This window comes from Durio zibethinus, chromosome 17 (genome assembly GCF_047325235.1).
Source record: "Durio zibethinus cultivar Kanyao isolate XHJ-2024 chromosome 17, ASM4732523v1, whole genome shotgun sequence".
NCBI classification, from domain to species: Eukaryota; Viridiplantae; Streptophyta; class Magnoliopsida; order Malvales; family Malvaceae; genus Durio; species Durio zibethinus.
Genome location: NC_143178.1, coordinates 20,272,895 through 20,300,060, shown reverse-complemented (window position 1 = coordinate 20,300,060; position 27,166 = coordinate 20,272,895). Strand labels below are relative to the sequence as shown.

Here is a 27,166-nt window from a genome sequence, read left to right as displayed (position 1 = left end):
CGTTACGGAAAAAAAAATCAAAGTCAAACGTTTCCCTTCTGCCAAATACCCATGCAGTCAATACCTTTTCCTATCAAATCTAGTCCATTCCCGTTCCAGAATCCCACACACGTCATTTCATTTCCCTCACAGTCGTGTGACTTTATCTTGCCCGAACTGCCCAATCTGCCAACCCTATTGCCCGCTCTGCCCTACCATGTACCCAAGTACACCTTTCCTTTTTCATTTTGCCGTCTCTCTCTCTCTCCGAATTTTTTTTTTCTTTCTGTTCCTCTCTCTCTAAAAATCGAGCAAAAATTTTTGTTGTCTCTCTCTTTACTTAATTTTTAGTTATCCGTTTTTTTTTCTTCTATAGATCGAAAGGCGGCTTAAGAAATCGAAAGCGGTGGATGGATCTGAGATTGAATTAGATCGGGTGAACGGGAGAATCGCGATCGAAGGGAATTGGGGTTTTGGATTTGAGATTGAGGAAATTAGGGTTTGGTTAAGGGGAGATTTTCGGGAGACGCTGAAAGTAGGGCTTTTGGTGGATCTAGGGTTTCGAATTGGTGAAAGAGGGGGAATTAAACAGGGGAAAAGAAGATAGAATAAGGAGGGGGGATTGATGGTACTCGAAGGGGAAAATGCAAGGCTATGCATGGACGGGGAGGAGGTGAGGAGTGGAAAAAGGCACGGCACATGTGGACAGTCCCTACACGTGGAACGGCGGTTCTGAGTGGTGATGGTGGTGCTTCTCCCTCTTCTTCTTCTTCATGTATTGTTAATTCCTTTTCAAAGGTATAACTTTTTTAAATAATATTTTTTACTTTTATTTGATTTGATTCGATTCGATTCAATTGTTCTTCTCTAGTCTTTTTCTTTTTTTGTCTGCTTTTTTTTGTTTGTGTGTTTGTTTGTTGTTTTGTTTTGTCTGGTTATATGATGAGAGGGATTTTGTAAGATTGTTTTAGGGGAAATGAAGAAATGGGGTTTGATTTTTCATGGGAATTTTGAAATGGTGGCTTGATTGGGGGGGGGGGGGGGGGTTGTGGAAATGGTCCTGATTTTTTGGATTTTGTTGGTGTAAAATTTGTGGATGATTTGTTGTGCGCGTTTGTTGTTCCAATTTTGGAACAACTTTAAACATGAAATTAGTCAATAAGGAAATAGTTTCTGGTTCATCATTTTGGAGGCAGAGGAGTAATCACCAGAGTTATTGTTGTTCAAAATATTGAAATCTTTCGTACATTTTGAACAGCTTGAATAATGAAGTGATTTAGTCCACTAGGAAATAGTTTCTATTTCATTGTTTTGGAGTCAGAATTTGAAAATATTACAATTTAAATATCTATTACTCTTACTGGACGTTGATACACTTTTATTACCTAGGAATCAGAAACGAAGAAAATATATAGTTTTGCATGGTTGATTGGCCTATGCGACAGTTATTACTTCCTTAAATGCTTCTAGTAGCAAATTTTTCTGAATAAGATTTTTTCCTAAATTTTCTACTTTTAAGTATATAGTGGTGGTGTTTTATGTGCATGGTGTTATTGCTCTGATAGATGGTCCTGATGCAGTAAATGCGATGTTTGCTAATTAATTATTAGCTGCTAACTTTTAGGCTTGTTCTTATAAGTCGAGTCCTGCGAGTTTCTTCTAATGTATCCTGTTCTACTATAGGTAATATTTTTGGCCATTCTACCATAGGTAATAAGTTAGTTGTAATATCTAGTATATAGGCCTTCCCATTTATATATGTGGTTTAACCTACAAGTATATGAGCGAGATGATACATGATTTTTGTTATGCCAAGTATTTTCTCTGGTAAAATTATATGGAAATGTAAATTAGCTTTGTATCTTATTTCTAGTATATAATATGTCAAAAAATTAGTCCAGAGAAACGTATTGGTACATCTTCAATGGTGCCATATACGATAATAATGTCTGTTGGAAGCAGCACTTTAAACATATCCAAGGATTTATGGAGGAGTATGTGATATAAATATCACACTTTCTGTATGACAAATGTCAACTTTTCCTTGATTGTGGTCGTATAGAGGTTTTCTTGGATATAAGTATGGTAAGCTTTGAACATATTTTAATTGCTATAATTTGTTTCTGTTAATGATGAAGTATGGTGATGTGAGAATAATTAATGTGTAATTTGCTCTTATATTGTATTATAGTGGATTTATTACTTCCACTTTGAAATAATGGTTTAAAATTGCCATCTGTTGTAGATTTACTGATGAGATAAGTATTTGTTTCACAAATTTATTCACAAGCTGACCGGTCATGGTATAAATGGCGTAATATGCATCTTTATCTGTTGATATGCATCTCAAAAGGCTTTCTTATCTAATAAAGATGGATTAGTGGAGTTGAATAATTTGCATTGCTAGTGGAGGGTGGTTCTTTTGCCTTGGTTCTGTCTTTAATAAATTAATTTTTACTTCAGTTAGGTTGTTTACTTTATAAAGCTAATAGTTGATGGTTTTTAGAAATAACTGATTAATGCTTGTTTGGGTTGTTGATCAAGCTCTTGTTTTTTTTCCATACTAATAGCTTTATATTGTCACTGATAAAATTTGCATACCTGGTTAGTTGTTCTGTAGTTTACTGACATTACCTGTTTTGCTCCCCAACAGGATGGACGCAGGATCAGTGTTGGTGACTGTGCTCTCTTCAAACCGCCCCAAGGGTCTCCACCTTTCATTGGAATAATTCGTTGTCTAACTGCTTGTAAAGAAAATAAGTTAAAATTGGGTGTGAATTGGCTTTACCGACCTGCTGAAGTAAAGCTTGGCAAAGGCATCCTATTGGAAGCTGCGCCAAACGAAATCTTTTATTCCTTTCATAAGGATGAGATTCCTGCTGCATCATTACTACATCCTTGTAAAGTTGCATTCCTTCCTAAAGACGTTGAACTTCCGTCAGGCATTTGCTCATTTGTATGCCGGCGAGTTTATGACATTACAAACAAGTGTTTATGGTGGCTAACTGATCAAGATTATATTAATGTGAGTTCTAGACTTGCAGTTTAGTTTAAATTTTATGAACCTTTGTAGTTGATATCTTTTACTTTTACAGGAACGACAAGAAGAAGTAGATCAGCTATTATATAAGACACGTTTAGAAATGCATGCAACAGTGCAGCCGGGTGGTCGATCTCCAAAGCCAATGAGTGGTCCAACATCAACATCACAGTTAAAATCTGGTGCAGACAGTGTACAGAACAGTGCTTCCTCATTTCCTTCTCAAGTTAAGGGAAAAAAAAGGGAGCGTGGGGATACAGGCTCTGAGCCTGTCAAACGGGAACACACTAGTAAAATGGATGATGGGGATTCTGGTCATAGTAGATCAGAAATTAATTTAAAATCTGAGATTGCAAAAATTACTGAAAAGGGGGGATTAGAAGATTCTGAAGGAGTTGAGAGATTGGTTCAGCTTATGGTTACTGAGAGAAATGAGAAGAAAATAGACTTGGTCAGCAGGTCAATGCTTGCTGGTGTGATAGCAGCTACAGACAAGTTTGACTGTCTTAGTCGTTTTGTTCAGCTCAGAGGGTTGCCTGTTTTTGATGAATGGCTCCAGGAAGTCCACAAAGGGAAGATTGGTGATGGTGGTGGCTCCAAGGATGATAGATCAGTTGATGATTTTCTTTTAACCTTACTACGAGCACTTGATAAGCTACCTGTAAATCTTACAGCTCTACAGATGTGTAACATTGGCAAATCTGTGAATCATTTGCGTGGTCATAAGAATATAGAAATACAGAAGAAAGCAAGGAGTTTAGTTGACACGTGGAAAAAACGAGTTGAGGCTGAGATGGATGCTAAGTCTGGTTCAAATCAGGCTGTTCCCTGGCCTTCAAGACCTCGTCTTTCTGAAGTTTCTCACAGTGGAAGCAAGCACTCTGGATCACCTGAGGTTGCGGTGAAGAGTTCAGTAACACAACTTTCTGCCTCTAAAACCGGTTCGGTTAAGCTTGCACAAGGAGAAATTGCAACCAAGTCTGCTTCTGCATCTCCGGGACCTACGAAGGCAGCAACATCACCTGCTTCAGCCAGTACAAACTTAAAAGATGGGCAGGCACGAAATGCTACTGTTGTTGGCACTTCTGACCCTCAAATAACAGCCAGGGATGAGAAAAGCAGCAGTTCTAGTCAGTCCCACAATAATAGTCAGTCTTGTTCTAGTGATCATGCAAAGACTGGGGGAGTTTCTTTAAAGGAGGATGCAAGAAGTTCTGCAGCTGGATCAGGAACAGTGACTAAGATCTCAGGTAGTTCTTCACGATACCGGAAATCCATTAATGGTTTCCCAGGGCCATCAGGGGTTCAAAGGGAAACTGGATCCAGCAAAAATTCTTCTTTGCACAGAAATCCTGCTTCAGACAAAATATCACAGTCTGGTTTAACATGTGAAAAGGCAGCGGATTCTCCTATGGCTGAGGGTAATAGTCATAAGTTCATTGTTAAGATCCCAAATCGAGGTAGAAGTCCAGCACAAAGTACCAGTGGAGGATCTCTTGAAGATCATTCGGTCACAAATAGCAGAGCTTCTTCTCCTGTGCTTTCAGAAAAGCATGAACAATTAGATCGTAACATGAAGGAGAAGAGTGATACATACCAGGCAAATGTTATCACCGATGTGAAAACCGAATCTTGGCAGAGCAATGACTTCAAAGATGTTCTGACTGGGTCTGATGAGGGAGATGGTTCACCTGCAGCTGTTCCAGATGAAGAAAACTGTAGAACTGGAGAAGATGCCAAAAAAACAACTGAAGTTACGAAAACTGCTTCGTCATCTTCTGGAAACGAACTTAAATTAGGGAAACTACAGGAGGCTTCTTTCAGCTCCATAAATGCACTAATTGATAGTTGTGTCAAGTACTCTGAAGCAAATGTATGCATGCCGGTAGGGGATGATGCTGGAATGAATTTGCTTGCTAGTGTGGCTGCTGGAGAGATTTCTAAGTCAGATGTTGCATCACCAATTGATTCTCCACAAAGAAATGCCCCTGTTGTTGAGCACTCTTCCACAGGCAATGATACAAAACTAAAACCTGCTGCTGGGTATGAGGTTGTTCTAGACCGAAACCAGTCTGTTGAGGGTGCAGATGATGAGCATCTGAAGCAGGGTGTTGTTGCTGGTAATTCATGGGCTAAAAATGCGGACAGCAGGACTGGTTCCTCTCAAGAAAAATCTGGAGAGCTCAATGAGCATTTAACTTCATCAAGTATGGGTTTGCCACAGACTGCTGACCAATGTCTTGAAAATGTTAAATTGAAGGAAGTAAGAACGGCTGCGTTAGTCAATTTGCCCTCTGCAAGCACTGTTGAGAAGACTACTGATATTGGAGATTCCAAGGAGCATATGGAGAAAGAGGCTGGTGCGGTGGATGATGATGGCAGTTTGGATACTAAACAAAAGGGAAGCACTTTTGTGGTAAAGGAAGATAAGGTCATAGATCCAGGTGTAAAAGTTGAGAAGGAAGTGGTTGAAGGATCTTCATCTGTACCTTCAATGGAAGTTGATGTTGAGTACAAGAAAAATGTCACTGAAGGTATGGACAGAAGTTCACTGACTCACCAGGAGTCACCAGCTGTTATTGGACATTCCACCAAAGGAACAGATAAAGAAGCAATACCTACTGGTTCTGCTAAAGATACGATTTTGGAAACTGTTGATGAAGTAAAGGCTGAGAAGGATGTTGATACTGATGCACGGAGTCATGCCAGTCACAATGAGAAGCAAAAGCCTGAGTGGGAAAGTAATGCTTCTCTTATTGATGTTGTAATTAAATTTGAAGTACTTATTATTTTATCCTTTTTTTTTTTGCATTTTATATTTATTCATAATTAAACTGATAAATTGAATCTGTTGTGGTTCAGCGGTCACCTCTCAGAAAGTTGAGCATGTGGAGGAGAATTTAGCTGGTAGTGAAGGTAATGAACCATGTGGTGGACCATATCCTTGTAAGGCATCCCCCACAGTAATGGAAACAGAACAACCTATGAGGCCAAGGGGATCTAAGTTGACTGGTGCAGAAGCAGATGAAGCAGAAGAACGTACATCAACCACTGCAGATGCTCCTGCTACAGGTGGTGCAGAAACAGATGCAAAAGTAGAATTTGACTTGAATGAAGGCTTTAGTGTGGATGAGGGGAAATTTGGGGAACCAAATAACTCGACAGCACTAGGGTGTTCAGCTCCTGTCCAATTAATTAGCCCATTGCCTTTCCCTGTTTCTTCCGTGTCTAGCAGCCTTCCTGCTTCGATTACTGTTACTGCTGCTGCAAAAGGGCCCTTTGTTCCCCCAGATGACCTACTGAGGACTAAAGGGGCACTTGGATGGAAAGGATCAGCAGCCACTAGCGCGTTTAGGCCAGCTTCCAGAAAGACTCTGGATATGCCCCTGGGTACAAATAACACCTCCATTCCTGATGCTAGGTCTGGGAAACAAAGTCGTCCTCCATTGGATATTGATTTGAATGTACCTGATGAGAGAGTCCTTGAGGATCTAGCTTCCCGAAGTTCTGCTCAGGGCACAGACTGTGCACGGGACCTTACAAATAATCGTGATTTGGCATGTGGGTTGATGGGTTCTGCACCTATTCGCTCCTCTGGGGCACTTGATCTTGATTTGAATAGAGTTGATGAGCCTGTCGATTTGGGTAATCACTCAACCGGCAATGCTCGTAGACTGGATGTGCCTATGCAGCCTATAAAATCATCATCAGGTGGTATTCATAATGGTGAGGCAAGTGTCCACAGGGACTTTGATTTGAATAATGGACCTGCCGTTGATGAGGTGAGTGCTGAACCATCACTATTTAGCCAGCAGAATACAGGCAGCAATATGCCATCTCAACCACCTGTTTCCAGCTTGCGGATAAACAATACCGAGATGGCAAATTTCTCGTCATGGTTTCCTACTGGGAATACATACTCGGCTGTCGCTATTCCATCAATCTTACCTGATAGAGAACAGCCTTTTCCAATTGTTGCAACTGGTGGGCCACAAAGGGTGTTGGGTCCCTCTGCCGGTGCCACCCCTTTTAATCCTGATGTCTATAGGGGACCTGTGTTGTCATCTTCAGCAGCAGTGCCTTTCCCATCGACTCCTTTCCAATATCCGTTGTTCCCCTTTGGAACAACATTTCCTCTTCCTTCAACCAGCTTTTCTGGTGGTTCAACAACTTATGTTGATTCGGCTCCTGGTGGGAGGCTTTGTTTCCCTCCAGTCCATTCACCATTCTTAGGACCTGCTGGTGCTGTTCCATCCCATTACGCAAGGCCCTACGTTGTTAGTCTTTCAGACGTTAGTAATAATAGTGTTGCTGAGATTGGTAGGAAATGGGGAAGGCAAGGTCTAGACTTAAATGCCGGGCCTGGAGGCCCAGACATTGAAGGAAGGGATGAGACAACAGCTTTTGCATCTAGGCAACAGTCTGTTGCCAGTTCACAGGCCCTGGCAGAGGAGCAAGCAAGAATGTTTCAGGTGCCAGGTGGCATTTTAAAAAGGAAGGAACCTGAGGGAGGATGGGATGGATACAAGCAATCTTCATGGCAATAGGAATCCTTAAATGTCACTATCTGGTGACCCATGAAAGCATGTAAGTCATTTATGTTTCTTCTCATCTTCTTTTGGCAAGGTCTTTAATTTTTCTTCCCTCCATTTTGCTACTTCCACGTGCACTCTTGATAGTGGCAAGGGAGAGACAAAGGATGTTAGAATTATGGATTTCTTTTATGACGAATTTTATGTTTATTTTATTTTCAGTTCTTCAAAGATGGGCATTGGCTAACCTCCAGAGGTCATCTAACCTGTGTGCTCTTAGAGGATGGGTGGTAAGTGAGCCATTTGATGTTGTTCATATCATAGTCTCCGACCCCCACCTTTTGCTGTATCAACTCTGTCGTAAAAGAATCTGTTCGGGGCTTTCAAGCAATTTGTTCCTTGAATTTGTTCTGGATGCAGATCAGTTCCCTTTGTAGATATATAACTGTTGGAAATCATGCGCTATATTACCCAGACATTAGAAATTGGTGCCCATACTGGTTTTTGGTGCATATCTTTCTTGCCTTGTGCTTTTCCCTTTTTAATTTTTTTCCCAATGAAAGTGGTCACCGAATTTTGATACTCGAAGCCTTTCTGATCTGGCATGACTTGCTGTGGTTGATGTTGTATTCTAATCTTATTTAATTTATCAACTCTAATTGTAGTTCATCTGCTACAGTTTTAAATTCCTGCCAACTTTGCTATCAATCTTGTTATTACAAGGTATTGGCACTGAGACTGCATTGATGTTTGAGGTTGCACTCACCTGATGACCTGTGGCAACTATGTCATTCATCATGTTTCCAAGCGTGTTTGCGTGATATTTTCTTTTGATCGAAGTAGGCAGGTCAAATTAACAGACTAAGAATCCTAGCCTTGTTTATATTATGGATTCTTCTGGAACTTATGAACTTTCTTTTTATTGACCATTTCGTTATATATATTCTTACAATTATTAATAGCAAGCAATAATCTCGTATTAGAATTTTCGATAAAACCTGCTGTTTATGTGAAACTTAGGATATTTTATACTTCTGATGGCAGGTGTCAGGACTTCCATATAGAGATGTTGGGTTTTTGCACATTCCTAGCTTGGTCTGACTTTAAAATATTATTTTTTTATACTCAATTTATGTATAAAATCGTTATTTGATTAGAAATTAATAAAATATTAATTTTTTAACATAAAAATTATTTGATTAATATAAATATAACATTAAATAAATATAAAAATATATAATATAATATATAATTAAATAAATAATAAAAATTATTTTATATATTGAGTCGAATTGGAGTGAGTTTGTCTAATTCTAATTCAAGTTTGATTTAAAAAAAAAAAATTGGAAATCTGATTTAAAAAAAACATTCAATCTTATAGGGTGGGGTTAGGGTTGGGTTGTCACCCCTACTTCCAAAAGTGCTTATAAGAACGTTGGCGGCTGTTTTTTTCTTTTTTTTTTTCATTTAGCGACATGGGTTTTTTGGGCATGGATTCCTTTTATTGGGTTTTTTCAAGCTTTTTTTTTTTGGGGGGGGGGGGGGGGGAGTGTTTCAAACAAAGTTATTAAATCTATTAAATTTAATAAATTTATGAAAAATTATTTTTTTACCGTTTTAATTCAAACTTAAATTAAAAAAATATATAAATATATATTTTTAATTCGATTATAAACAATGAAAAACTACATATGCTATAATTCGGATCTAACCAAAAAAATTTCACCTTTTTGTCGCTTTAGAGAAGACTTTAGGAGTAGATTTTTCTTGTTTTTAAACCATTCAATGGCGCCACGACCAAGTGTTTGAGCGGTTGTCTAATTTCTTCAATGCTAAACATTTACAAAGTTTAGCATTGAAGAAATGACAAAAAAATACTTCATTTACCAAAAGAATCGTAAATTTTAGTACCAAAGAAATGATAAAACTTACTTCATTTACCAAGAGAATCGTGCAGCTTTACTGTGTAAATTTTATTATCTAATTATAATTATGCTTTAATTTGTTAGTTAATTATATATGTAAGTTTAATTATTTCATTATATTTTAATTTATTAATTAATTATATATAAATATAACTTTTAGTATGCTTGTAACTTAAAAAAAGAGTTTGTGAGCCAAACTGATGGAGCAAAATCTTGTCAAACGATTCCATGAAAATCAAGGCTCTGTCTTTATTTTATTCATTTATTAATGTACTCTCCCGACACCATTACCTAAATAAAATGCATTCATTCTCCTTTTAACCAGTCTAATTTTACACGGGACAGCCTTTTAGTTTTCTGGTGCACCTATTAAGAACAATGAATAGAGGCATAAATGACGACAGGTGATTAAGGAATGCCCAACACTTCTAATTATAACATTTTCAGTAGCCATTGTTGTCAAGTATTGCAGTGACAAGTGTAACAAGTATTTTGAGGCATACTACCCTCAAACATGACCCACCAGTCTCATCCAATGCATATCCAGTGATTTGTTGTAATCTTGGATTTGGTCTCAAAGTCAGGAAGTAAATTTCTACAGTAGTTAAACAGACATTCTTCCCACATAAAAAAAACAAAAAAAAAAGGGGGGAAAAAAGGCCAATGGCATTTATACAGGTCACTTAAGCTTTAATTAGGGGCCTGAATAATGCTGTTCCAAGGGCAGCAAAAACTGTCATCTCATAGTTTCATGGTTATTGAACTGAAAACGACTATGCCATAATTGGAAAATTATACAATACAATCTACCAAGTCGGTACAAGAAACAAAACAAAACAAGAATATAGAATATACTTAGGAAAGCTGTAGATATTTTTCTGCAAGAGAAAACTCAAACCAGACTTCTTTTTTCATGCATCCTAAAAGATTTATCTACTTGTAACGAAGCCACTGAGCTTTGACTCTTTACAAGAAATCAAGATAGTAAATTAGCAGCCGAATATATTCTTTTACAATAATTAGACTGTAAGATTAGAAACGGAAACAACCATAAAGTGACTTTTAGGGAGGACTATGCTTTGTAATCTATTAAAACCGTTGCATCAAAGTAAACTCACTTGATCGTGATGACTTCAAGAATCTCTAGTTGACGCATTGGAATTATCGTACCAGGAGCATTTGAGTTGAAGGTAATCTGTTTCATTTAAGATGCGCAAGGTTCCTTCCGCAGAAAACGTTTCTGCGATTTTAATGAAAATCGAATCATTCTCCGGAATTAATGGATTCTGGATTAAAGAAAATACAAGGGTACGACAGATTTTGGACAGCAAATTTTGTGAAGTAATAATATTCAGTAAAAAGCGAAGACATCTACAAAAAGTATGTGGAACAAAAGCAAAGCATGCAATGCAACTAGTTAAACCCCACATCAAGTTACATTAAGGTACTAGCAAGTTTGAAAGTGTTATTTCTTCAATTTGATTTAACAGAATGGTAGAAATGACTCCAATAGCTATAACAAATGAGAGAATATAGAAGCACAAATATGTATTTAGCATGTAGAACATGAAAAAGATTCAATTTATAAGAGAATTCTTAGTGTCAATTGTTGATGTAAAGACCAAAGTAGCCATGCCATATCTAAGCTGCTCAAGATTGTTTTTTGGCCAATAGCTACTCAAGATTGAGCCTTGCTAACAAGTGCCATAAAATTCAAAAGATATTACATACAAATTCAAATACACTGGAAATCATCACATTGGTAAAACAATTGCCCTTGAAACTTGTACATTTGCTTCTAAAATTTCTCAACACAAAATAGAATGGCCAGTAAATTTCACATATCAGACAATCAGAAGATAACAAGCACCAGAATTTTAAGAAAAGAAAATACTGACATTAGACATCCTCGACTTGGCTTTTTCTTCTTCTCCTGTTTCTGGGGAGGCTTGATGACAACCTTGATTGCAGCATCAAAAACTGCTTTTACATTCTGCAAAAGTGAGGAAATAATAACTGAAATAATTCCATGCTACTCAAGCTTCCCACAGAAATAGAGAAATGTTTGAAATTAAAGGATGTCCCGCATTTTGAGATAACCAAATTGCACAATTCTTACAAAGCAACAGCATAATTAATCCATTTTAGACTGGCATAACACCAAGATTTGAGCTTGAAATGCAGAGGCTCCAAAGAGAAGTTTGAAATAGGGTTTTTTTATTAATTAAATGACATGATACATATATATGGATACTGACTTAACAAGTTATCAAGTTCAAAAGAATGAGTTCATTTGTATAAACTAATGCTGCCAAGAGCTTCTCTGAGTTGTCCTTGAGAGACCTAAGTCTCCCGATGCCATTAATAGAGACTAGATGCCAAGTTTTTTTTTTTTTCTTTTTTTCATACCTGTTGAGTTTTTGAGCTGCACTCAATGTAATAAGCAGCGCCAATCTGTTTGCGGAGTTCCTCACCCTGCTTTAGTAGGATGATTAAGGTATTTAGACACTAATAAAATCTACTACATAGTCCACCAGTGAGTGGAAATCATACCTGTGCAGTGCTAACAGGCAGCAAGCCAGGATGATCAGCCAGATAATGTTTATCCTCACGAAGATCTATTTGTCCATTTTATAATAGACATTAGCATGTTATACAGCAAATGATCACATACAAATTACAATTTTACCTAAAGTACTAAATTAACTTTGAAAGCCACTTTTAGAAGGACATGGGTAATTCAAATCCCAATTCAAAAGGACACCTTAAAAGTTGCAGGTTCATTCAAATGAATGCAGTAGTAATCCCTTTTTTCCAAGATGCAGGAATCCACAATTTTAATTTTGTACGTAAAAGCGGTAAACTGTCCATTTGGTTGATTAACAGGAGAAGTTGTGGGTCGAGCAGAATTTAAAATATGCAACAATGAAATAAAGTGAAAAATTCATCAGGCATATGGAAATGTACTATGAACACTCATTTTTTCCAAGAATGAAAACCAATGGAGAAAAGATGATGCTAAGTTTTTAACTGGAAGTGGGTCACTAATTCTAAACTTGATAGTGAAGTAAGTGGGTTCTTCTGTAGATGCAATTGACAACTATTCTCTAATCTCTATGTGCCTTAAATTTAGCATTTAGTTTTCTGATGGGCATGACCATTGTTAGATCAAAACAGGATGAAACTATCAACTCCAGAAGCTCTGTCTTTAAAATGCTAATTCCAGGATCAATCATTCACAATGACCGCACGATATTCATACAACCAAGCCTGAACTCAGACCTAAGGTTATTACAAAACAGCGTCAGGTCCCCACCTATTGAGGTTTGATAAACAAATTCCTTCAGCTTCACAGATTCAAGGGCATATTTTCTGTTTACTTGTGCTCTCAAGTCTTAAGTCTTAGCTGCCTCAGCCTGTATCCTACTTCCTTTCGTCTTTACAGGAAGTGTAACTTCGATTAAACTAAATTTCTAGTGTGTCAAGTAGTTTTTGAACAAAATATTCCCATTATACACATTAATCAGTATCACTTCCAGTACCTCTTAATTAAATTTATTGCCTACTCTCTATTTCCTTCGCAGTCACTGTCTAACTAAAATCTTCATTTCAGACACGCACAGAGTTGATAAATAAAAATTTTGTTTATGAAAATACTCTATTAATATATCCCTTGTCAGAAATCAAAATCCTTACAGCATTCACTGAAAGGGGTCAGAATTAATATTACTGCCACTTTTAAGTATGCTCAATTGCGTATCATTTAATTACCTTTTAAACTATAGGTAATCAACATTTGAAAAATTTAGGGAGAAAAGTCTGATATTTGGTGATGCTACCCAACTAAAATATGAGGAACCAAATCGACATTGAACTTGACTGAAAATGCGTTGATTTTGGAAATGGTAATGATGTGGTTACCCACTCACCCAATTTGGTACCAACCAGAACCACAGGAACACTAGGGGCATAATGTTGAAGTTCAGTGATCCACTGTCAAAGAAATCGGTGTATCAGAGAATTGCAGAGCATTAACATAACACATAAAGTTGTTCAAAGAACTTGAAGATCCAGGATAATTCACCTTTTTTAGTACATTCTCGTAGCTTGCTCGACTAACTAATGAGAAAGCTAAGACAAAGACATCTGCCCCTCTGTAGCTCAACGGCCTTAATCTATTGTAATCCTCTTGTCCTACAAAAAGCCATCAATACTTCAAACAAGTTTAAGAATTAAGACAAAGTAGTTACCAATTTGACTTGAAAAAAAAGAAGAAAAGAAATGCCATTAGAAAAGCCAGTGCCATACTGACTATAAAATGAAACTTTTTTAGCACAGTTTTGAAGAAGCAGAAAATAAAATGTCAAGTAGAATTGATACCAGCCGTGTCCCAAAGGCCTAAGTTCACAGTTGTGCCTTCAACTACAACGTTTGCACTGAAATTATCAAAAACTGTTGGTATGTAATCCTGCAGCATAGCACAACAAGCTCACAGATTCGTAAAACAAAAAGAATCCATAAAATTAAAGAACAAGAAAACCCCAGGTAAGAAAATTCAAGAACTCAAAAGAACAGACTCTTCATGACCGTGAACAAGTAAGCAAAAAACATGTTGAGAAACATAAAGTTAGAGGCTTTGATGGAACAAAACGAAAACTAAGAAAAAGTGGAAATTTTAGTTGCAAAAACCTTAACAGAAAACAAAAAATGAACACAAAAACTAAGATACCCAGGGAGATAATAAGAGAGAAAAAGAACATACAGTGGGGAACTTGTTACTTGTATAGCAAATAAGCATGCAAGTCTTGCCAACAGCTCCATCTCCAACTGTTACACACTTGATAAACCTTGAAGCACTTGAAGCCATTGAAACACACAAAAAAACAAAGCAGATACAGAAGAAAACAACAAATGGCCAATTTATTTGTGGTCTTTTGCTTTGTTGTTCTTTCTTTTTTTGGGATTTAGAGACAAAGAGAGATTGAGAGAGAAGAGTGGTGCTGGTGGATCACATGATTCTCACTCATTTCATTTCTTCTGTAGCAATTCCATTGCTACTCTACTACCTTTTTTTTTTCTTTTTTTTTTGGCCTTTTCGGCTTGACGATGGACATCGTGAATTTATTGCACTAACATCAGATTTTTAATTCGTGTTAATAATTCTGCTTTTAATTTTTTTTTTTTTCTTTTTCACGTTAGTAGTAAGAGATTTCTTAGAAAAAATAATAAAATTGATTATTCATTAAAATATTTTAGTCACGGAATTTTTTGTACTGGACCGCATTATACACCGCACCCGTGATTGGCGCGTGAGCGCGTGTCATTTTTCTTTTTACTCCAAATCATTTGAGTACTTTTCTCTCTTTTTTTTTTTTTTATAATCTTATCCCATGAATTTAATTTTAATGAATTATCCCAAAATCTTATTCCCACATATTTATAACTACAAAATCATAACCAATCATAAATAAATAAATAAAATTTATTTTAAATATTTAATAAATAAATAGCATTCTAAATTTTATTAATAAATTATTTTTGTATAAAAAAATTACAATTTGAGGATGAGAGAATTAATTACACGTGTTAGGATTTGTTATCACTTATAATTCCTTTTATTACAATATTACAATTAATCAATTACAATAAACCATTATATAGGAGTCCAACACTTAAAATTGTGAACTCCATATAATTTTTTTATGAATTTTACACAAGATTAAATTATGATTGATTAATTATATTATAATAATTATAAGGAATATGCTCCATTAGATGCTACTTTTAAAAATGATTACATTAATCAAATGCCTTAAATCATAAATTAATTTGTAAACTATTTTACATTATCATTTTTTCCTTATTATACTAAAATTTTATTTCTTAAATTAGGCTTTTCACATTTTTATATTGCATATTTCACCTAGGTTTTGAATGTTTGAATATAAATATTTTTTTACCAAAAAGTATTTAATTAAGCTCTATCAGTTTTCCGTGCTATTTTAATTTGAGATTTTCTTAACTTTTAAGATACTTAACAATAACGTTGCTAATAGTCCATATTATCATTTTATCAAAAAAAAAATTTTTTTTCTTATGAATAACCTTTGACTTTAGCTACTTGGTATGTTGATTTGATGGCCTACCTAGTCATAATTGATGTAGAACTTAAAGTCAATTTTGAAATAGTATACTTTTTTTGTTCTATTGTGAGGAAAGCATCGCTTATAAATGCATCAACATACACAAGATAATTTTTATATTTACATCATATAATATATTAAATTTTATGTATTTATATTTTATTTTATATTATATAAAAATTATATATTATAATTTATATCGATATAAAAATATAATATATATTTTTTTATTTTTGTTAAATTTATAATATAATTAATACTAAAATTTTAAATCATATCATATTTTTGTATTGTATTAATATCATATTATTATATCATATTTTAAATTCTTTAAGTTTACATCAATCATAAAATTTTTTTTTTATCTCCCCATTTTTTTTTCTTTAAAGTATACTTCTTTTTTTTTTGTCTATTGTGAGGAAAGCAACACTATGCATCAACCATAAAATGTTTTTCTTTATCTCACCAAAATTTTTTTTTTTCATTTTTTGGAAGAGAAAGTCTTAAAAGTTGTTTAAGGAAATTTTAGCTAATTTAGTTTGTACAATCTTTTATTTGTATAAAAAAATGGGTTTTGGCGATAGGTCTAATAAAAAAAAATTAAGAGAGTCGTACAAATCTTTTCTTCAAAATCGAAAATGAGAATTCTCACTGCATGAAAAACAGAAATCAGATGATTGAACGAAAACATTTAGAATATAAAAAATTATAACATGTATCAAATTTAAGAAGTTACGGTCTTTATGTAAAAAAAAAAAAATGTTGTTTTAAGAAGGATGTAAACAATCCTAGACTTTTGAACATAGTTTTTTTCTAAAATTAAATTATTTTTATTTCAAAATTTTAACATTAATATATATTTTTTAATTTAAATTATAATTACAATTAAATTTGATAACTCGTATATCTATATCATATTTATTCTATCTCAAATATATATAAAATAAAAAAATTTATTATATCATAATTCGTATTAATATATTTAAATACAAAACATATTTTTTAATTTATTAAAACTCATTTTTTATCAAAATTTTAATATATATTATTTATGTATATTTATTGTTTTATTATATCGTATTTAAATTTACCCAATCTAATTATAATTTTGAACATTAAGAATTGGTCCCAGAATCACATTGAAGAGATACCTACTGCATATTAAATAGAGAGAGTGTAGGTGGGGTTGGGGCGGGGGAGGGGGGGGGGGGGGGGGAGCTATAGATATTAGGACCACAAAAGGCATTATTTTTTTATTGTTCAAATTTGAGGGTATGAATGATTCATGAGAAAAAGGAGTTTCGGTGTTTTAGGGTCCATTGACATAAGGAGGTCATTAATAAGAAATATATATTTTATTTTTGTACACATCATAGGCGCTTAACCTAAGTTTATATTTTTAATGTTATTCCAAATTGAAAACAATTTGATTTGATGTTTCAATTATTTCAATTAATACATAATATTATGAATTTTTAATTTTTGATATAAATTTGAAACAAAATTTTTGTAAATTTTTTTTTAAATTGATTTGATCCAAATTGAATTTTATAAAAATTAATATTTTTAAATATTTTAATATATTTAAATAAAATCAAGTATAAAATAATTATTTTATTTTATAAAAAATTTAAAAATATATAAATAAATAAAAATATATAATTAAGTTTATTTTGTTTTTCTTATTTTTATTTTTTATCCGAAATATTATCCAAATCTAATATATACATTTAATATCCTAATTTAATCTAAATCAAATAAAAAAAATCGATTCAAACTGAATCAAACACTATAATTTTGAATCCATTTTTAATTTTCTCATTTTTTTCATCCTTATTTATTCCCCTTGGACCATTAGATTCTTCATTTATTTCAATTTAAAAGTAATTAATTTTTCCCTCAATATATAATTCTTTCTTTTCATTTTTTTTTGTTTTAGATATATAGGTTCTTATCTAGATTAGTGTTGATTCGAGGGATTGTTAAATTTCGATACTTCTAAAAACTTAGCCATGTACAATGTTACATGAATTTAATTTGTTTGTTTTTTCAAAGGAAAATGCATAAAAAATATGAAGTTTATTCAATATGATTCATGTGAATTTTAATAAAGTTGAAATTCAATCTTCAACATTTAAAACTTTTTCCTCAATTTTTTTTTTTTATAAATCTTAATCTCTTACGTTCTAAAAAAAATTCTAGGACTAAAATCTAATCTTCGAAAAAAATATTTTTCAAGAGAAATGAGTGAAATATTCGCCAAAATCCCAAGTTCTAATTTATTTGTTTTCTAGTATTAAATTGATGGTGTTAGTATATTTTTTAATATTATATCAATTTGATAGATTAAACAACACAAGACAAGAGTTGTTAATATAGACGCATGAAGGAACATACTAATAATTCAAACCTTTCAAGTTGGTTTTGGTTCCAACCATTAAAATTGTACCTTTTCTATTAAATATATGAAAAACTCATTTATTTCAAATACCAAACAACATATTAGATATAATTCCTCATGCAAATGTGTTTTTGAAGGAAGAAGAAATAGACAATAGAAGGGACAAACATGAGGAAGTAACTCCTCTCATTGGTTTCTTCATATTTTAGTTATTAAATTATGTCCTATTTAATTTATAGAATTTGCTTGAAAGTAAATCTAATAATTCGTGTATTTATTTTATGTAAAATATTAAAATTTATGTATTTGTATAATTTTTACACAAAAAATATATGTCATAATTTGTATCGATACGAAAACATAAAATATATATTTTTTATTTTATTTATTATTAAAATTTTAAATCATGTTACTTTCGTATTCTATTTTGTATCGTATTTATATATGTCACAATATCATATTTTAAATTGTCAAACTTACTTGAAAATAAGTATACTTGAAAGCTAAAGAAAATATAAAAGTAAAAAATTACTTATTTCAACTTTTAGAAAAATTGAAAACTTTAGCATTAAAATTTAAATTTTTAAATTCAAATTTTAAGATGAGATGGATTATAGAAGGAAATGAGTTAATTTTTATTGAATAGTCTAAAATCAAATGTAATTAAAAATAAATACATTTGTTTCAACTTTAATGGAAACCAAAAGAATCTTATAATCTTTTAGTTAAATAAAGTCGTAGTCTAAATATAGGATAAAAGACTACAGATTTAAGAATTTAAAATTTAAATTTATTGGATGTTATTTTTTAAAAATAATTGTATGAAATAATTGAATCAAATCTTAAGTTCGAACTACATAATGTTTTCATTAATAAAAAAATTAAAAAAAATAAAAAAAAAAAACAAATAGGGTGTGGTGGAAATGTGAAATGAAAATAGAATAAAGAAAATATGAAAAAAGAGAGAGGAAGATGAGGAAAAGTCTAGGTGGGTTGGCTATCCCACTAAATATGCAAAAGTTGAGAAAAAAAGCAGATCTAAAGCAAGAAAAAATGGAGGCGCCAACTAGAATTATAGCAGGCTTCAAAAAGGATGGTGGAAGGTATAAGTAAAGATTAAGTAAACATAATAAAAGAAGGGGTTGCCCACAAAGGAAGAAAAATATAATTACCACAAGGAAGAAAAGTTAAACAACTGTTTAAGAAAAGTTGTAGTCATCTTTGTTCAATATTTAAGCATGTTTTTTTATTGCAAGAATGCTTGTGCTTTTAGTTTGATTGTTGCAGCTGCAATGATTTTCTTGGGCCATTGCATTCCTAATGGCAATGGTCCATCATAGGGGACAATATTAGAGGTTTTCACTTTTTAATTTTTGGGTTACTAAATAAACTTGAGAAAAAAAAATTTGAAGTTCTTTTATGATATATATCTTGCATGCTAAGTTGATTTCATTAGGGCTATGCTTAGTGCTTTTCTTTTTAGGCCTTAGGGTTTCATGAATATGCATTTGATGATTTTACAATTAGAGTTTAATTAGAAAAAATTTAATTACACTTTTGATACTTAAATTTTAAAAAAATATATGTAAATTAATATTTTTAAAAAGTAAAATATACAATTTGCATTCTAAATTTTCAAATAATATATAATTTGTTTCATAAATTTTTAAATTATGTACCGTATTAATCTAAATTCTTATTACGCTAATAAGATAAGCTTATGTATGTGATATTTGACAAATATTATCAAGTTATATAAATTACAATTTCACAAAGTTTTCAAATTATAATTTGACAAATATTCACCACACTTACTATTAACATTTTTTTAATATATATTAAAAAATATATTTTTTATTTATATCAAAAAAAATATTTGGTATCAATAAATTATTTAACATATAATATGCATATAATAAAATTATACTAGTTAGAGATCATATAAACAAGTTAATAATATTAGAATTTGGATTAAAATGATATATTATTCGTAGGCCTAATAATTAAAAATACGATACTATGACACGACATGAACATGATACGAAAATAAAACACAAAAGTGACATGACTTAAAATTTTTGTAAGAATTATATATGGGTTTAACAAAACTAAAAAAATATATTTCATGTTTTCGTGTAGAACACAAATTGTGATACAAAATTTTCGTCTAAAACATAATATAAATTTATAAATTTTAATATTTTACACGATATAAATACACGAATCGTCAAATTTAATTATTTGATAATTTAAAGTGAAAATTGTACATTTTATTTTTTTAGATACCAATTTATATATATTTTAAAAATTCAAGTACAAAAAATGTAATTAACTAAAAAAATATATCATCTTGGAAGTATTATTAGAACTTCCAAATCTTATTCGAACTTGAAAATTTCACTTATTACAATCAAAGTTAATTTTGATCTAATCTGATTTGATTAAATAAAGTTTACAATTTAAAATAGTGTAATTGAACTTAAATTTGAAATAATCTAAACTAAAACAATTTAAAATATTAATCCAAAATTAAATTGATTTAATTTTAAAACTAATCAATTTAGACCTAAAATGACTTGATCCGGATAAGTGGAACCGAATAACCTACTTGATGAGTCAAACTTGAACGACTCAAAATAATTTCAACCTAAAATGACATGAAAATTTTTTTTTAACCTTAAATGATTCTACCCAAAATAACTAAACTTAAACCGAAAGCGACTTGTCCAATTTCAATTCTAAGTATTAGCATGAAACATTGGTTCCTTTAAATGGGTTTTAATCTGGTAATCTCTGGTGAAGTATTTGTTTTTTATATTAATTAAGATCTCATTGATTTTTTGTTATTTGTTATTTATTTTTTAAAATAAAAAAAATAAAAAAATAAATGATAAAAGATAAAAGATGAATATAAGTAAAAATTAAATATTAAAAAATCAACAAAATGAAGTGAAAATTAAGGGATTAAATAATAAGAAGTCGTTCAAATAAAACAAAAAAGAGAATTACTTTATTAATTTGTAAGTATCTTCTTATTTATACCTATCATATTAGTAAGATTTAATCTAAGATAACTTAAACTTATTTTACTCAATTTTTAAAAATAAATTTTAATTGACCAAATGTATATAATAATTAATATGTTTCTCAAATTAGTCTAAATTATAACATTTTCTTTTATGAATTTAGAAAAAAAAAAAAGAAAAAAAAAAAGAATAGATAGAAAGGGTAAAATGAGAAAAGGACCAAAACGTGTTTTACCCACGGGCCCAAAAACCATGGCCGACTAAACTCCATGGGCTCACCATTGCACGCACCACTCTGTTGTTTCGAGCTCATTGGTGCTCAAAACCCATATTTTCTTCGTTACCCAATTCTTTTCATTTTGGTTTTGGTTTGGTTCCGTGTCCATTTTCTCGGCTCCTCAAAAAATATAGCTGCTAAATCGCCGCAAAGAGGAGGAAGAAGGAGAAAATGAGTGCGGTGGAACCCAGTTTGGAAGAATTGTTGGAGGAGAAGAAGCGCGTTAGGAACCCTCTTGTCCCTGTTGGTAATTTTCCCATTTCTCCTCTTCTGTTCGTCATTAATTTACTTTTACGTCTTTGAATATTTATTTATAGAAGATTTTGTGGTGTGAATTTTATAAAAATTAAAACCTTTGCTTCAGTTTGTGGTGAGATGTTGTTACTCTGATCAAACCTAGGCCTGAAGAGTTTGTGTACAGCAATTAGGAACCATGGAAGGTTATGTCCAAAACTTAATCAAAAACCTACCTTGCATTTTCTATATTACAAACTCCATGCCTTTTGCCGAGGATTTGATTTAATTTAATATCTAACCATCTTGGAAGGTTTATACTGGGATGGGTGCTTAAATCCAACTTTTATCCAGCCTGGAAGAAACCTATTTCTATTTGGACCCAACGATCCCCCTTAAGAATTTAGCAACCTAAGAGCTTGATTTAGTACTTTGTTCGATTGGATTCTATTTGTTGTCTTTGTGAACTTCATCTAGTATTTAAACTGTTTGCTGTTTTTTCTTTGTTTTGTTAGTCTTTTTGCCACTTGGCTAGTTCACTGACTACCTTGTCAGAATGATAGCGTATATTACTTTAGGCATTTCCTACATTTTATAGCTGTTGTTAGCCATCTGAAGTACAGAATCTAATTCCTTTCTTCTTTCTTTCATCTGCTATAGCATTTTCCTGCTGTGATATTCTTACTCTTAGTTGGAAAGGGTAATAGTTTTGGACTTTGATCTAAGTATCTTTGACATATTTTTACTTTACAGGTGCACTTATTACTGCTGGAGTGCTCACTGCTGGGTTAATCAGTTTTAGACAAGGCAATTCTCGCTTGGGTCAGATGCTAATGAGAGCTAGGGTGGTAGTTCAGGGGGCTACAGTTGCTCTTATGGTTGGCACTGCATACTACTATGGGGAGAATCCCTGGAAATCGAGATAGACTCTGAATGACTCAGTTTTTTGTAGTTCTCATAATGGTCATATTACTCATTGGAGGACCAAGGTCCTTGCCAGTAACACTTGAGTGTTATTGCTTTACATGATCCAAATTTGCTTAGTTGCAATCATTATTTTTTATTTTAATAAGCATATTTTGTAGCTCTATGCTGAACAAAAGCATCATACTAAGAAAACAATGCCCTCAGTTGATATATTTTGGAAATAAATTGAATGTGCTGTTGTGCATGAATTATTCTGAGAAATTTAGAAGCCTATATGTTTACTTATATTTTTGGATGCATCTGAATATACACTGTTTAATATGTTAGCAAACAGGAAGAACATCTCTGTTTTTTTCTCCCTGAAGAGTGGGGGGGGGGGGGGGGGGGGAACGATTTACTGGGCACCTGCATGGTTGCTGTGGTCTCTCCACTTCAATGGTAGGATATCATTTCTGGAAATGTATAGTTAGAACTAATTGCTTTCATATAAGGTGAGAATCAGCTGTTCAAAACCATCATGTAGAGAAGTTGAAAGCAGCAGTAGCATATATCATGGGCGATAAGCTGCATGGATGCCTACAATATATAAACATACAGACCCAAAGAACAGAACCATCTTGCAGTTTCATTGTTGTTAAGCATCTTCTATGTCCATAACTGAAAATATCAGTTGCATTATTATATTTTAGAAACCATGTTATGATGATGATCATTCTATCCCTGTAAGAAGTTAGAACAGTTAAAAGGGAATATAACAGTCAAGCTCACCATGTTATCACCACTTTTAGCCCTCTTCTTGCAATTTAGATGTTTTTCTAGGACTTTAGCTCCTGTTTAGTTTTATAAATCATTTCTAGTCTCCTTTCCGTTCTTTGATCCATAATTTAACTAGTGAATATGTTAGCCATCGCTTGCCTCTAAGCACAGAAGCATCAAAATGCAATCCAATTTTAAGATCTGGATTCTGATTGCAAGCCGATTTTTGACCATGATGTTTGATAGAACAAAGGCCAGCTGTTAAAATAGGTGGATGTGAAGACAGAAAATCTGTCTTTAAACTCATGTCTTTAAACTCAAAGTTTAGTTTAATTGATTCATATAGTAATTTTTAAAAAGTAACATTTAATATGTGAGAAATTTGAATTTCAATATTTTTAATTTTTTTCCCTATCACCATATTGCAGTCTTTTTTGTTAAAAAAAAAAAAATCTGTCTTTATCCCCCGGAAAAACTAGTGGCTAATGTGTGCAATGCTAAAGCTGTCCGACATCCGTGTTTAGTACTTGAAAAACCATACCCCCAAAACGTTCAGCACAAGTGTTTGGTCCCAACCCTCATAACAACTAGCTTCCTTGGCCACCTTTTTCTCAGGAATTTCTCTCCACAACTCCAAATAAATCCCATAAAATTCTGCTCCCACATGGCCACTCTCTTTAAACCCATGTGGGTTTGTTTCTACCCTTTCTATAAATAGATCCGTCAAGAGTTGATACCCCTAAACTTCTTTGTGTTTGGACTTTCCCTTATCTGTTGATGGGGGTGAATTCATGCCTAGATATATGCTGCTGCAACGGGAGAAAGAGATGGCTGCTGGGGGTGAATTCAAGGAGACGGATGCGACAATGGTGTAGCAGGTCAGTTCAAAGGAAGGCCCAGAAGCTCCACAGAGTTGTGCCAAGCAGCCACGGGCTGCACCTCGATCAGCTTTTTGTTCATACAGCAGACTACATCTTGCATTTGAGGTTGCAAGTTAATGTCCTGGAAGCTCTTGTCAAATTCCATGAACCATGAGGCTTACGCTTGTTGTACTGATGAGGTAAATTTAGTTCCGTTAAGTGTTCCTATATACGACTACTTCATGAATGTGAATGTACTTGTTGACCGCTCTTTTTTTTTTTTTTTTTTGAAGTTCCTAATTTCTTATTCTACTCTTATCATACTCGATCGCACCCGACCGACCTCACTAGCTATAAGAGGGAATGCGTTATATCTCGAATTGTGACAAACCTCCAAATGCCCAACACCCTTATGCCACTAGCCAAATGCTCCATGGCATTCCGTTTTATGGTCAGAAGTAGTAACATTTATTGGCCGCATCAAGCCTAGCAATTTCACCAAATCCGGCGTTTTTGAGAGAAGCAATTTAGCCACATCAAGGAAACCAATGCTTCACCTTATTTTAGTTGGTTAATAATCTACAAAATCATGCTCGTCAAATGTGTTTGACTATTTAATATTTTTTTTCCCTTCATTTCAGTCAGTTCTTGCAAGAACCAATAGTGGAAAAGTAGAGTAAAAAAGAAGAGCAAGAGGGCAAAAACACAATAATAATTCTAGGTGCCAAAAGTTGATTTTGAAAAATTGATTCGATCATTAAATTCTAATTTGATCGATTTATTTTATTAAAAAAAATTAACAAATCTGTCTTTGAATCCAATTTATCCAAACATGTTTTGGATTTAAGTTAATCAGAATTCAAATTGATTTAAACTCAAATTGAATCGAATTCAAATTAATTCAAATTTAAATTAATCTAAACTTGAAATGATTTAATTTCAAATAACTTGAAATACTTATTTAAAATATCCAAAATTATATTGAGAATAATTTTACTTTCAAAAAATATTAATGTAATTAAAATAATAAATATAAAATAAATTATTAATTTATTAAAATTTAATAACTTTAAATTATCTTTTCAATCTATTTTCTTTATGATTATTTTTCTAATTAAGTTTAAAAAATTAAAAATCTTTTCCTTATGTTTTACTCTAATAATATAATATAATATATTTATTTTAATTATTAAATATAATAATTTCATACTATATAATTAATTGGTATTAAAATTAATTGCATTAAACAAATAAATTTTTAAAATTTTTTTTATGAACAAAATTTAAAAAGATTATACAGTATAATGTGTACATATACAATTATATTTATATGGTTATATTTCAAAGTAACAATAAAATAAAAATATTATAACTTAAATGTTAAAAGTTAAAACTAAGTCATGTCATGATATCTCTTGGAGCGCTTGGCATGGAATTGACTGACCTATCATATCTACCGTTTTTGGAGCATTTGGCATGGAATTGAATAGTTTAAGCTATGATATTACTTGTCACATAGCCATTATCTTCTTGCAAAATGGTGTGGGGTGAGCTAGTTGACTCTATGCCAAGCGCCTTATAGGGCGTAGGCAAGATGGGTCAACTACAATGAGCACATCACATCAAATGCTTTAAGGTGAGTAGAAAAGATGTTTCAATTTCACATTGAATAAACAAGATCTTAGGGCATATAAACATTGGCACTATACGTCCCCAATAAATTGGTTTTGTTGATGATATGTTCCTATTAGGTTTTTTTTTTTTTTTTTTGCCAATTGTTACCTATTAGTTTAAATTTTTTTCCTTTTTTCTTTTCTTCCTTCCTCATTCTCTTTCTAAAGCAACAATGAAGTTGTATGAAAAGGCTTAATTGTATTGATAAATGTATAGACATTTATACAAGAGTAGGACATTCTCATAAAGGAAATAAAATTAACACCTATAATAAGTATGTACAAGCATGATACATGTATGAGATTAATTCTATGTTGATTGTATAAGCATGATTCATTGATGAGATGAATTCCTTGTAAGAAATTTTTTATTTTTTGAAGAAATAGAAAGACTAAAAGAAAATTTTCATATATATATATATATATATTCTCTAGCAAATAAGAATGAATTAGCTATAATCACTTTGTAAAAGTAAATAAATATTTTTTATTATTGAAAAAAATTTTTTTAAAAGAGTTTCCCTTTTTTTCTTGTAAGCATAAAGTTAAAAAAAAAAACATTTTTAATGGAAACATGAAATGAAAAAAAAAAAGAATATTGAAAATGCAAATTTTGCACATGCATAAGAGAATTAGCACAAATTAAACATCCCAAAAAGCTTTTTATCGAAAAAAATGTCTTTGTTTTCTAGTTTTTCATGTTATTATCCCAATGAAAAAAATAGTGTATCAAATTGTTCCCTCATGTGTCCTAATTTGACTAATTTCTACAAAAAGAATTGACATGACTCTATTTAAGGCTGGCTTCTTAGGTTTACTATATGCTTGGTTTGGGTTTAGCATGTCTTAGAAGGTTTTTACAGTGTTTGTCACTAGTGTCCATGTAGGACTTGTAAGATACCTTAATCCTTATCTATCATAGATTACAGATGGAAAAGATTCAAAATGTGTGAGAATATTGCACTTGCCATTGTAGAGGTTATCACCTCATAAGAGCATAGATATTTTACTCTCTCTTAAAAGGGATGAAGCTCGAGTACAGAGTTCATGCATAAAATGTAATATGTCATCTTTTATACTAGGGGACATAGCATCATAAACTCTATTTTAAATGTCTCAAAATTTTTTAAGAATAATATATACAAAGTATAATAGATATTGAATAAAGGTTATACGAATAATATATACGAAGTATATATTGAATAAAGGATATTGAATAATTTTTTAAGAATAATATATACAAAGTATAAAATGATATTGAATAAAGGATATAAAATAAATGACATAATTAAAATGAAATGAAAGTGATTTTTTTCTTTTAGTACGATTGTTATTTTAAAAAAAACCAAAAAGTAAGAAAATTAAATTAAATACCAATTAATACCATTAAATC

General features: G+C 32.2%; 3 protein-coding genes across 6 annotated transcripts; 2 read left to right on the top strand and 1 right to left on the bottom strand.

Moving 5' to 3' along the window:
- Positions 1 to 229: 229 nt before the first annotated feature.
- LOC111283065 (uncharacterized) lies at positions 230 to 8,220 on the top strand. Its single transcript, XM_022871457.2, has 5 exons — positions 230 to 777; positions 2,633 to 3,004; positions 3,075 to 5,760; positions 5,882 to 7,606; positions 7,774 to 8,220. The coding sequence occupies exons 1-4, from the start codon at positions 634 to 636 to the stop codon at positions 7,564 to 7,566; spliced, it is 4,887 nt and encodes a 1,628-aa protein (XP_022727192.2). The 5' UTR covers positions 230 to 633; the 3' UTR covers positions 7,567 to 7,606; positions 7,774 to 8,220.
- A 2,015-nt stretch (positions 8,221 to 10,235) lies between these two features.
- On the bottom strand, positions 10,236 to 14,646 carry LOC111289134 (rac-like GTP-binding protein 3). 4 transcript variants are annotated; one of them, XM_022880011.2, is made up of 8 exons: positions 14,239 to 14,646; positions 13,857 to 13,944; positions 13,561 to 13,670; positions 13,406 to 13,469; positions 12,030 to 12,094; positions 11,886 to 11,951; positions 11,375 to 11,469; positions 10,236 to 10,716 (listed from the first exon to the last, which is right to left on the bottom strand). In XM_022880011.2, the coding sequence occupies exons 1-8, from the start codon at positions 14,341 to 14,343 to the stop codon at positions 10,677 to 10,679; spliced, it is 633 nt and encodes a 210-aa protein (XP_022735746.1). In that variant the 5' UTR covers positions 14,344 to 14,646; the 3' UTR covers positions 10,236 to 10,676. The 4 variants fall into 4 exon arrangements, with proteins under 4 accessions (XP_022735746.1, XP_022735744.1, XP_089602717.1 ...); XM_022880009.2 differs by having other exon boundaries at positions 11,886 to 11,954; positions 14,239 to 14,572; XM_089746591.1 differs by lacking the exon at positions 10,236 to 10,716 and having other exon boundaries at positions 11,031 to 11,469; positions 11,886 to 11,954; positions 14,239 to 14,572.
- Positions 14,647 to 21,393: 6,747 nt separating this feature from the next.
- On the top strand, positions 21,394 to 22,745 carry LOC111283049 (RING-H2 finger protein ATL48-like). Its single transcript, XM_022871437.2, has 2 exons — positions 21,394 to 21,570; positions 22,311 to 22,745. The coding sequence occupies exons 1-2, from the start codon at positions 21,495 to 21,497 to the stop codon at positions 22,481 to 22,483; spliced, it is 249 nt and encodes an 82-aa protein (XP_022727172.1). The 5' UTR covers positions 21,394 to 21,494; the 3' UTR covers positions 22,484 to 22,745.
- The last annotated feature ends 4,421 nt before the right edge of the window (positions 22,746 to 27,166 follow it).

Excerpts from the sequence above, each read along its gene's own strand:
- LOC111289134 (XM_089746591.1), bottom strand. The coding sequence starts at position 14,343 with ATGGCTTCAAGTGCTTCAAGGTTTATCAAGTGTGTAACAGTTGGAGAT. Across the intron at positions 13,671-13,856 it reads AGGCCTTTGGGACACGGCTG|GACAAGAGGATTACAATAGA; the intron begins GTATCAATTCTA and ends GGCTTTTTGTAG. Across the intron at positions 11,470-11,885 it reads GCAGCTCAAAAACTCAACAG|AATGTAAAAGCAGTTTTTGA; the intron begins GTATGAAAAAAA and ends TCACTTTTGCAG.
- LOC111283065 (XM_022871457.2), top strand. The coding sequence starts at position 634 with ATGCATGGACGGGGAGGAGGTGAGGAGTGGAAAAAGGCACGGCACATG. Across the intron at positions 3,005-3,074 it reads CTGATCAAGATTATATTAAT|GAACGACAAGAAGAAGTAGA; the intron begins GTGAGTTCTAGA and ends TTACTTTTACAG. Across the intron at positions 5,761-5,881 it reads GCAAAAGCCTGAGTGGGAAA|CGGTCACCTCTCAGAAAGTT; the intron begins GTAATGCTTCTC and ends GTTGTGGTTCAG.
- LOC111283049 (XM_022871437.2), top strand. The coding sequence starts at position 21,495 with ATGAGTGCGGTGGAACCCAGTTTGGAAGAATTGTTGGAGGAGAAGAAG. Across the intron at positions 21,571-22,310 it reads GAACCCTCTTGTCCCTGTTG|GTGCACTTATTACTGCTGGA; the intron begins GTAATTTTCCCA and ends TTTACTTTACAG.